A 10,348-nucleotide genomic window follows, 5' to 3' on the forward strand; every position below is an offset into this window, starting at 1 on the left:
ACAGGCACACACCACCATACCTAGTTAATTTTTGTATTTTTAGTAGAGATGGGGTTTCACCATGTTAGCCAGGCTGGTCTCAAACTCCTGACCTCAGGTGATCTGCCTGCCTCGGCCTCCCAAAGTGCTAGGATTACAGGCGTAAGCCACTGCACCTGACCAAACTGCTTTCTTAAAGAGGATCAAATCAAAATTTTCCCCCTGTGAATAGCCTCTCAGGTGGGAACGTAACTAGCTTTAAATAAAAGGGTGTCATCATTCGTCCATTGTAAAACTATCAGTTGAGTGCAGACACGTGTAATACGGGGGCCAGCACAGCAGCAGTGGGACATACGGAGGAAATGAAAGGTGGGGAGATACAGATGTTTGTAAGACCACATCATCACAGCAATACAGGAACTACCCAGAGAGAGCTAGGGCAGAGTACCCTGGGAGCCAAATAACAGGATAAGGAATATTCTAAGAGTTTGGGGCTTGCAGTATGTGTGGAGACCTGGGGATTCAGCAGGTAGGAAGTCTTGAAAGACTTCATTTAGGAAGTGCGATTTGGGTTGAGTTCGGTGGATTGTATCATGAGTCGGTGAGTAAACTGTCTTGACAATCAGGACCTGAGAGAGAACTAAGAGAGCCACAGTAGACAGGGTGGGGCTTAGTGAGGACAGAGGAAGTCAGAGGACTGTCGTCAGGGGAAAATCATTTCCCCTTCCTCAGGACTGTCAGTCAGGCTCTGTCTCTAGGAGCCTCCTAACCCAGTCTTCCGTGCAGTCCTGGGGACCGACCGACTGAGTCACACCTCTGGAACTGGGGGCTGCTGACATGTATGCCTTTCCTTGGCTGCTCCTTTTCCTGCTGCTCCAGGAGGGTGAGTGAGGCTGCCAGCTCCTGCACAGGAATGTCCCCTTCCACCTCTGTTCTCCTGCCTCTCTGGGCCAGGGCCAGCAAGACCATTCCTTAGGGTTTGAATGTGTCAGCTCTTCTGGAGTTACAAGGAATAGGATGTGTGGCTTCAGGCCAGGACCTAGAGACACCTGGGGATACGGAAGGAAGAGCAATCCCAAGACGGCAAAGGAGAAGGTATAACTTGGAAGGTGAAGGGACAGACAGAAGCAAACTCCTGGTAGGTGCTCAACTCAGACATAGGGGAACTCTGAAGCCAGAAGCAGCAGCTGGAGAACAGGATTTAGTGTGAGAGCCAGAGAAGCTGCCCAGCTGAGATTACGCTACAGCTTCGCTGCCAGGTTCAGCAGCCCAGAGACACCAGCTGGACTGTTTGCTTCTCTTTTCTTCCTGTATCTGCAGCCAAAGGAGACTCTGGAGATGATGTGGATCCTGAGGAAGTGGTTGCGGTCCTTCAGGAGTCCATCATCCTCCCCCTGGAAATACCGCCCGATGAAGAGGTTGAGAACATCATCTGGTCCTCCCACAAAACCCTTGCAACTGTAGTGCCAGGGAAAGAGGGACATCCAGCTACCATCATGGTGACCAACCCACAGTACCAGGGCCGAGTGAGCCTCCTGGACCCCAGCTATTCCCTGCATATCAGCAATCTGAGCTGGGAGGACTCGGGGCTTTACAAGGTTCAAGTCAACCTGAGATCATCCCAGATCTCTATCATGCAGGAGTACGATCTCCGTGTCTACCGTGAGTTTAGGCTGGGAACCAGAAAGCTGCTTTTTTGGAGCTCTTCTGAGCTGCTCACATCATGAAGTAGGGGTCTCAGGACTTGGGATTATAGTTTGGGGGGCTGGAATTGGAGGCAGACTGTCTCCAATCTAGATGCTGGAATTGAGTGTGCCCAGTCCACCTGTTGTATCTGAACTGCAGCAACAGGAGAAGTGAGCTGGGGCAAGGAGGCTGTTCCCATGGAGGTGTTTGATGCAGTGTCAGGGATCAGGTGCTTCATGTACGGACCCTGTAGAGGGCTTTTCTCTTCCAATGAAATTGCGTCCTGGGGACGAACACCACCTGCATTCCTGAGCCTTTTATTTTCCTGTGTGATGAGGGCTACTAATGAGTATCTTCTCTTTACTTGAACCCAAATTTCTTCTTAGTGCCTGTCACATTGCATCTACCTTGAAGCTTGTAGAGACACTGATTAAAATGTAAATGCCCTTGAGAGGGGTGATAATATTTGATGGGATCAAGGAGACAGAATGTGGATGGAGGAAGGTGGAGTACAAAAGTAAGAGAGAGAAGATATAAAGGGGAAGTGGAAGATGCCAAAGGCTGCCCTGTCTACTTCGACAGTTGCCTTGGGGACCTTGGAACCACAGCTTTTATAGTGGCTGGGTTTGTTTTTGCTTGTTTGTTGTTTAGGCGAAGGGACTGTCAAAGGGTAGCATCAGTACCCCGGATTTGAGGAGTTTAGGAAAACAGACCCAACCCCTGATTGTGTAGAGGGCCTTTGTGTTTTTCTTCATCTAGGACGGCTGTCAAAGCCCCACATCACCGTGAAGTTTGAGATCTCTGGGGAAGGTGCCTGCAATATGTCCCTGATGTGCTCTGTGGAGAAGGCAGGCATGGACGTGACCTACAGCTGGCTCTCCTGGGGGGATAGCACTTACACATCCCATGAAGGCCCTGTCCTCAGCACAGCCTGGAGTCCGGGGGACAGGGCCCTCTTCTACACTTGCAGAGCCAGCAACCCCATCAGCAACATCAGTTCTCGCCCCATCCCTGCTGGGCCCTTCTGTGCAGGTACCAGAACCCCTGAGACTCCCCCTGAGCTCATGCAAGACCGTGCCTGGAGCACCATAGCATCATCTCCCTCCCCCAGCTCTTTCCAAGAGAGCCCAAGGAATCCAGAAGCTAACCCCCTCCCATGGAGGCTTGACGCCTGGATTGGAGAGAGGTCCTCCCTTTTTCTGGTGCTCCCGACTTCCCAAAGTTCTTTTCTCTTGCTTGGCTTCAGAATGATTCCTAGATCTCAGTTTCTGAGCTTCTGTGCATAGAATATATTTCCAGAGACATTGCAAGGGGACATCAACTGTTTGTGAGCTTGAGACCCCTACATGAAATCTGGATAGGAGTCTACCCCCTAATCTTAACCCTAGCCCTACCTCTGATGGGCCCTTTTCCTCCCTTCTTCCATCCCAGATCCTGACTATGCTTCTGAGAAGCCCTCAACAGACTTCTGCCTCTTGACCAAGGGATTGCTCATCTTCTTGCTCTTGCTAATTCTGGCCATTGGGATCTGGGTCATCCAAGTCTGGAAAAGATGCAGAATGCCAAGGATGAAGAAACTCAGGAGAAACAGAATGAAATTGAGAAGGAAGGCAAAGCCTGGCTCTAGCACTTCCTGACTGCTCCTTGGGAACCCCAGTCTTGAGCTTGGTTTCTTCCCAGCACCCAGAGAATGCTTCCTCAACTTCCTTCTAGGGGAAGGAGGTGCTCGGGGGTGGATATGCAGTGAGCCATGCTTCTGAGGGAAGATTGGCTGCCAATAAAGTCAAATTAGGCGACCACAACTCTGCAGAAGCTGTGTTGGGTCCTTCTGTCCTTGCTGGGTGGCTCTGGCAAAACCCACTCTGCTGGCTTTCCCCCAAATCCAGTTGCCTTCTCCCAGGTCCATGTGCTTTTTCAGGCCCACCTCTGGGGAGGAAAGTGGGTCTAAAAGGCCCCCTCACAGGGAAGTGTTGGTATGCTGTCACTCACCACCTATCCCGTTCTCCACCAACTTGCTTGCTATTTATGCATTAAATAAGAAAAGTGAGAGATTTCTTTGAACCTAACTGAACCTGTGATTTGAGAGTTTCAGGCATTTCAAATCTTGCATAAAAGTGGCCTATTCCTGTTAAGATTCTTCTGCTCCCTTACCCCACTCTCATCCTGGCAGATGCATTTGCTTAACAACCCCATCCATCCCAGCCTGGTGTAGAAGCTGTCCTAAACAGGGAGGTGGGGAAGGGCCTCGTTCAGACATACTCTGGGTCTGAGTTGAGCCCCGCGACCTCTCCGTCATCTCCCTGATGCCAGTTGCTCTGGGCCTCTGGCGCCTACCCCATGGGAATGACAGCTCCACTGGATCGTTAGCCGAGATTATGGAGCCTTGACTTCTGCTTGTGATTAGTATTACTGTCGTGTCTGTCCCCTGCTTTTAGATTTCCATGTCTTAGGCCTTCTCTTTGTGGTCTTGTCCTGGGTTACTACCCACCCCCCACTCCCTGGCAAAGGCTTGTTAAGTTTATGTGCTCGCTGTTTCCTTAGCCCAGTGATCAGCCTGAATTCTCTTCCCAGGCCTGGAGTGCCCCTGCCCAAGTCTCCATCATTCCCTCCAAATCAGATCTTGTGGACGTTACTTATGCAGCTGCCATGGGGCAGGAAGTTAGAGGGAGAGGAGACTGGAGAGAGAATCAGAAACCAGGACAGGTGTCCACAGTGGGCGAATTGTAGAAAGTGGTGAAGGCTGTGATATGTATGGCGGGAAGAGCCTAGGTGACGTTTTGGAGCTCTGGGCTTTGGTCTGCCACTCACCTCTGGCCTGTGACCCTGTGTTCAGCAAACTTCCACTGACCTACAGTCCCTTTCTGCAAGAAGCACACACTGGAAGACAGAGGCAGGCAGCCGGGCAGCTCGGAGCTCCCACAGAGACAGGGTGGGCTGGGCGCCCTAGGAGGCTTCAGAAGAGGTATCTGAAGAGTGAGGAGAGGGCCACGTGGCAGGAGGCACGCCTGACGTTGCTGTGGGTCTCTTCTTCCTCTTGTTTTTGAGGGAGAGGATGCTGATCTCAAAAGTATCTTCCAAAAAAAGAACAGGAAGTCTGTGAAGGGGTCAGTGAAGTGCATTCAATTGGGAAACCAAGGAGACTAAGGACACCTGGCTTTTAGGAAAGTAGGACACAAGGGCTGGCACATGACCGCCCGGGAGGAGGGCCTTGAGAGCTGCATGGGGCAGGCCAGAAGCCAAGAGTAGGGGTCTCCCTAGGTATTTGTGCAGGAGATGCAGCCTCCTGGGGCTTGGGAAGGAGGTAGTAAGGTTGGGAAACCGGCCCCAAGAGCTCCTAGTGCTGGTAAACTGGTCCCCTCTGCTTTCTGAGGGCCTGAGCCCTTGCCCCTCTGGAAGGCAGTCCCTGGCCTGAGGCTGGTTCTCTGGGCCTTTCTTAGGCCCTGAGCAGTCTTGCTTCCCAAATGGCCAGCAGCCCCCAGTTCCTCGGTTTCCTTTTATACCTGTCCTAGGAGGCACCACTGCAGGGCTGGGGACTGTCTGGAAGGGCCACCTTGAGTCCATCTGTACACAAAGGGGCAGCTCATTTCTCATTATTGCAGGGTTGAGTTTATAGAAAATAAATAAAGGAATGAACGTATGACAGGCCCAGGGATTTTCCTGGAAGTTAGCAAAGTTTCTTCTTCTCACAGCCAATCTCTGAGCAGAGAAGGGCTGAGGCTTCAAAACAGGCTGAGCATCGGGAAGAGGAAGGATGAGACCTTAAAGAAAGTTGAGGGAGACAGAGGCGGGCGGATCACCTGAGGTTCAGGAGTTCAAGACCAGCCTGGCCAACATGGCGAAGCCCTGTCTCTACTAAAAATACAAAAAATTAGCCAGGCGCAGTGGCATGCACCTGTAATCCCAGGTACTTGGGGGGCTGAGGCAGGAGTATCTCTTGAACCCAGGAGGTGGAGGTTGCAGTGAGCCGAGATCTCGCCACTGCACTCCAGCCTGGGCAACAGAGCAAGACTTCGTCTCAAATAAAATGAAAAAAGAAAGAAAGAAAGTTGAATATTAACTCAGAGAGGCACAGGCCTCTGCCTCTGCAACAAGACAGGAACTTGGCAAGGACTGGGGAGGCAGAAGAGACACCTACGCCTTCAAGGAATGTTTTGTGGAGTGTGTAAAGTTAAAATAACAAGGTGTGCCAGGGCTGGGATGAAGATGAGGGTGTGGTGGGAGGAGTCAGGGAGGGTGTCCTGGAGGGAACAGATCATAGAAATTTGACCTGTGATCAGCAGTGAGTCTGGGGAAAGGAGAAAAGGGCATTCTAGCCGGAGGGCAGCTAAGTGCTGAGACACTGACATGGGAGCACAGTAGTTCTAAGCCTTCAAGGCCATGCACACTGCGGTAAAGGGGTAGCTGAGAAAACCAGGCTGGAAAGGTAAGCAGGGCCTTTCTGAAGGGGGAATTCAAGGACAAACAGGACAATAGACACACCCTCGTGGGGCTTAGTGTCTCACTGGGACAGAAGACAGGTACACAAAAAGTTAAATGACAGTAGATGAGAAACTACACTTCTTTACTGATCTGGTAAGAAGACTACTGCTTATAAGCATGTGGTCAACAGAGTCCCTGGAATTGACAACCTTTTCTTTTCTTTTTTAGCTCAGATATAATTTAATATACGCCTGATTAACAGCATCCACATTATTGATGACTAAATCTACACTATCTATTCCAGAATATGGGATAGTTACGTGGTGCTTAATTGGTACAAGCAGCATTAACACATCAAATGTGGTTCCTACTAAAAGTTCATGTGTTCCAACTTTCAGGGTTCATTTGATATCAAGTAATTCTCTGCTTATCTATGGACAATGAGAAACTGCTGATTGGGAATACATGTGCTTAATGGTGCCAAGCAGACATCTCTGAGGTCACACCATCCCCTTTGTGCAGGCAGGGCTGTGGAGCAGCTCGGGTCCTCTCTTCACAAGGCCTGCTGAAATATTAGGTATACACCAGGGAGACAGAACCAGTAGGATAGATAGATACAGATACAGAAAAATGAGATGAGATTTATTAGGGAAATTGGCTTACATGATCATGGAGGCAGAGTCCTATGACATGCAAACTGAAGGCCCTGGGCTGCCGGAAGTGTGGCTCAGTCCAAGTCCAAAAGCCTCACAACTGGGGAGGCCAGTGGTATAACTCTCAGTCCCAAGTCTGGAGAGTCTGGAGTTTTGATGTTCAGGGAGGAGGAGAATAGTCCAGCTCTGAGAGAGAGAGAGAGAGAGACACAGACAGAGAGACAGAGAGAGAGAGAGAGAGAAAGGAAGAAGAAGGAGGAGGAGGAGGAAAAGGAATCAGAGGAGGGGAGGAGGAGAGGGAGGATATATTTTCTGATATCCTTGTCAGCAATTTGAAAATATGGGGGCTGGCTGATACTTAGATTAGGTGAAATCCTTGTTGGCTGAATAAGCTTTCCCAGAGAGTAATGACTATGAATCAAGGACAACCTAGAGGAAAATCTTTTGTTTTGAACCTCAGGGACTATTTTTTTAAATCAGCTTTCACTCCAAGCATAGTGAGGGAACAGGTTAAAGGGCTAGCTTCCTTTTCTTACGAAAAAAGCTTCAATATACCTGTGAATCAGACACAACATGGCAGTAACAATAAAACTCACAAAATAAACTTCCAGAAAAAAAGGAGGCCGTATCATACACTTTTAAAAATTGAAAGCCGTTTTAAATGTCATTTAACAAAAACTTACTTTAATGTCCAAATGAGGTTAGTTTATCCTCAAGAAGCCACTGGAGACAGCAGTTTAGACCAGAGGTTTGGTCAATTCTAACAGGGTGGGAGAGAGATCCTTCCTGATGACTAGTGAGGATCCAAAGATTTAAAAACGCTTCGCTCTTTGACCATCTTTTTTAGCCTTGCTTCCATGCTGCATTCATTAGCATGTTTCCATTATAATCTTGCCAGTAGATCGGTGTATTACATTGAAAAGCCATGTTGAAAAGCTGCCACTTTGGAAACATTTGCTGGAGGGATGGTGGGAGAGACTGGTCCACTGCTTCTGCCTCTTCTCTTCCATCTCAGTCACCCCAAAGCACTAAAATCTTTACACCTGGAAGAACTGTCCAGCAGGCAGAGCTTACTAAGGATGGAATGGGTATCACAGTAGTGCTGAGCTTCCTGGCTAGGATGTGATCAGATAGGTGCTTGGATGACTACCTGGAGAAACGATGTGGCAGGGATTCTGGGGCCACGCAGTGCCTAGGTCCATCCCGGAGGGTCTCTCATGACGTTGCAGCAGTGATTCTGTGAGTCTGATGCCTGGTGCACTCAGTGTGAGTCTTAGTACTTCAGATTGGAATGAGATCGGCATGTTGCTTTCAAGGAAAGCTTCCAAGCGAGCCAACGAAACAGGAAGGACCTGGACAGCCAATGATTGCTTAAGCCGACCCTGTATCCCTACAGCATCACCAAGCTGAGGAGGTAGAAGCGAATCTCTAAGGGGTAAGATATGCAAGATATCTTTGTGTCTGAGGGTGAAGTCTCAAAGGCAGTGGGTTAGATGAAGTGTGGATTGGGTCTGAATCCAGCTCTGCCGTTTCCTAGAGGGGAAAGCTTGGGGCCAAGTTACTTCATCTCCCTGAGCCTCAGTTTTCTCGTTAGTCAAAGCGAGCTCTACTTAACTTCTCAGTGTTTGTGCAGGTTACACAGGAGTTATAAAGTATCTAGTCCCGGTCTGGCACCCTGCAGGGGTCCAGTGCGTGACCCTCTATTTCATTCCCCTCTTTCCGTCCCCCATGTCAGAGTATCTGTCGTTTCTCCCCTCTGGGCCTGTTTCTCTGGGTCGTTGGTGCTGGATCCGCCTCGGGAGCTGACTTGGCAACCCCACGCTCAGAGCACGGCCTGCCCCGGCTGCACACGGTGGGAGGCGCCAATGCAGACAGGTATTTCCAGTCCTGCTAGAGAAGCAATGGGTGGAGGTGGAAATGGGGATGGGGGAGGAGATCGGATGAGCCCGGGACCTGGGTGGATCCCCTGGGAGGAGGGCGGGGAGTCTTGCTCCCTGCCTGTTGCTTCTGGCCCCAGGCTCAGATTTCAACCCTAGCTGCCGCCTCCGTGGCGCGCCCGTTAGGGGAGCGGAGAGGGTCGCCCGCAGGCTCGGAAGGAAGGACGGCGTACCAGGAACCTGTCAAGGTGCCAGCTCCCGCAGCCCCGGAACGCGGGCCGGACCCTGCGGCCCCTCTTGCTGGCGGCGGGAAGCTGCCGACCCGCCTTTCGGCGCTTGGCTGGGCAGAGGTCCACGAGGGGGCGACCTGAGCCCACGTGCCACCGAGCCCTTCCCTCCTGAAACTACAACTCCCAGGCCGCCCAGGGGCCCCGCCCGCCTCGCCGCGCCTCTGGCGGCTCCAATTGGCCGCCGCGGGAGGAGGATTGGCGGTCTCCAGGGCGACGGGAGGCGCTCGGGGCATCCGAGGCGGGGAGGCGGGTCCGCCCCCTATTGTGTAGCGGCGAGAGTGGAGCCGAGCCGTGCGGAGCAGGTGAGGGAGGGGGCGTCCTGGGGGGATAGAAGTGGGGGTGCTGGCGGGGGCATGGAGAGTAGTGTGGAGTTATGGGGGACAGGAGAAATCTGGGAGTTCTAGGGAGAAGTGGAATTCTTTGGGCAAGCAGAACTGGGGGAGTTCTGGGGAGGGAAGTGAAATTCTTGGTGGGTGGGTGGGGGTTCCCGGAGAACTGGAGGAGTTCAGGAGGCAACATGGGGGAGTTCCTGGTGGGTTCCCAGAGAAAAGAAGAGTTTCAGGGGACCCGAGAATGCGAGGGAGAAAGGAATTGTTGGGGTGGGGTATCAGAAGTGTATTGTGGGCTGAGGCAGGAGAATCCCAGGGAGGGGAATTCTGGGGAGGAGAGGATGGGAAGTGGCTGGGGGTGGGGTGGGGAAACCAGAAGGGAGTTCTTTGTAGCGCGGAGGACCTGCTACAATGGGAGATCAGGTGCGAGAAGCTGGAATTGAGGGGGACTGTGCGTAGCAGCAATCACTGGGAAGGGAGTCCTGGGAGGATGAGGGAGTTGTGTGTGGGGAGACTAGAAAGGTGAGGAAATAGTGGAGGCTGGGGAGTTGGAAAGATCTTAGGAGACTCGGAGGAATTCCAGGGATGCCTGGTTACTCAGGGTCTTGGAAAACAGCCAGGAGAGAACTAGGGGTTCCTATAAACTTGGAAAAAGGTTTTTTGGGGAAGTATGGGAGAGCTGCCTGGAGGCAGTGGGAAGCAGGGGGCATGGTTGCTAGTGAATTGCCAGAAGTTAGACATACAGGATCATTAAGTAGAGGCAGGGATCAGAGTCCCTGGAGGATGTTTTATAGTTTGTCCTGAACTTTGTGGCCAAGAGTGGAGTGGAGGCCTCAGAGCAGAGTCCACTTGGCTGTGCCAGGCCCTGGCATGGACCCTCTGGCTCTCTGAGACTGCCCTAGGATTTGTGGGGCTGTCAAGAGTTCCTACGCTCCATGCTTCAGGGCTAATTTTGTACACCTCAGGGACTCACAGGCTTTTTTTGGACCATGCCCCTGGGGTTGAGGAAGAGAGAGCCTGACAAACCAAACTGTAGCACCCCGAGGATACTGGAGGGGAGTGAGTGGGAGGAATTTGGGTGAGGTCCTCGAGTGGTGGTGCCTGGCAGGGGGCGG

The 10,348-nt window shown here is 51.6% G+C and overlaps 1 protein-coding gene across 1 annotated transcript; it reads left to right on the forward strand.

The window, feature by feature from the left end:
- Positions 1-816: 816 nt before the first annotated feature.
- SLAMF9 (SLAM family member 9) lies at positions 817-3,467 on the forward strand. Its single transcript, NM_001302663.1, is given in 4 exon segments — positions 817-862; positions 1,300-1,641; positions 2,425-2,697; positions 3,097-3,467. Coding segments are annotated over 4 exon segments (867 nt in total). The 3' UTR covers positions 3,303-3,467.
- The last annotated feature ends 6,881 nt before the right edge of the window (positions 3,468-10,348 follow it).

Source organism: Saimiri boliviensis, chromosome 19, assembly GCF_048565385.1.
Source record: "Saimiri boliviensis isolate mSaiBol1 chromosome 19, mSaiBol1.pri, whole genome shotgun sequence".
NCBI lineage: Eukaryota > Metazoa > Chordata > Mammalia > Primates > Cebidae > Saimiri > Saimiri boliviensis.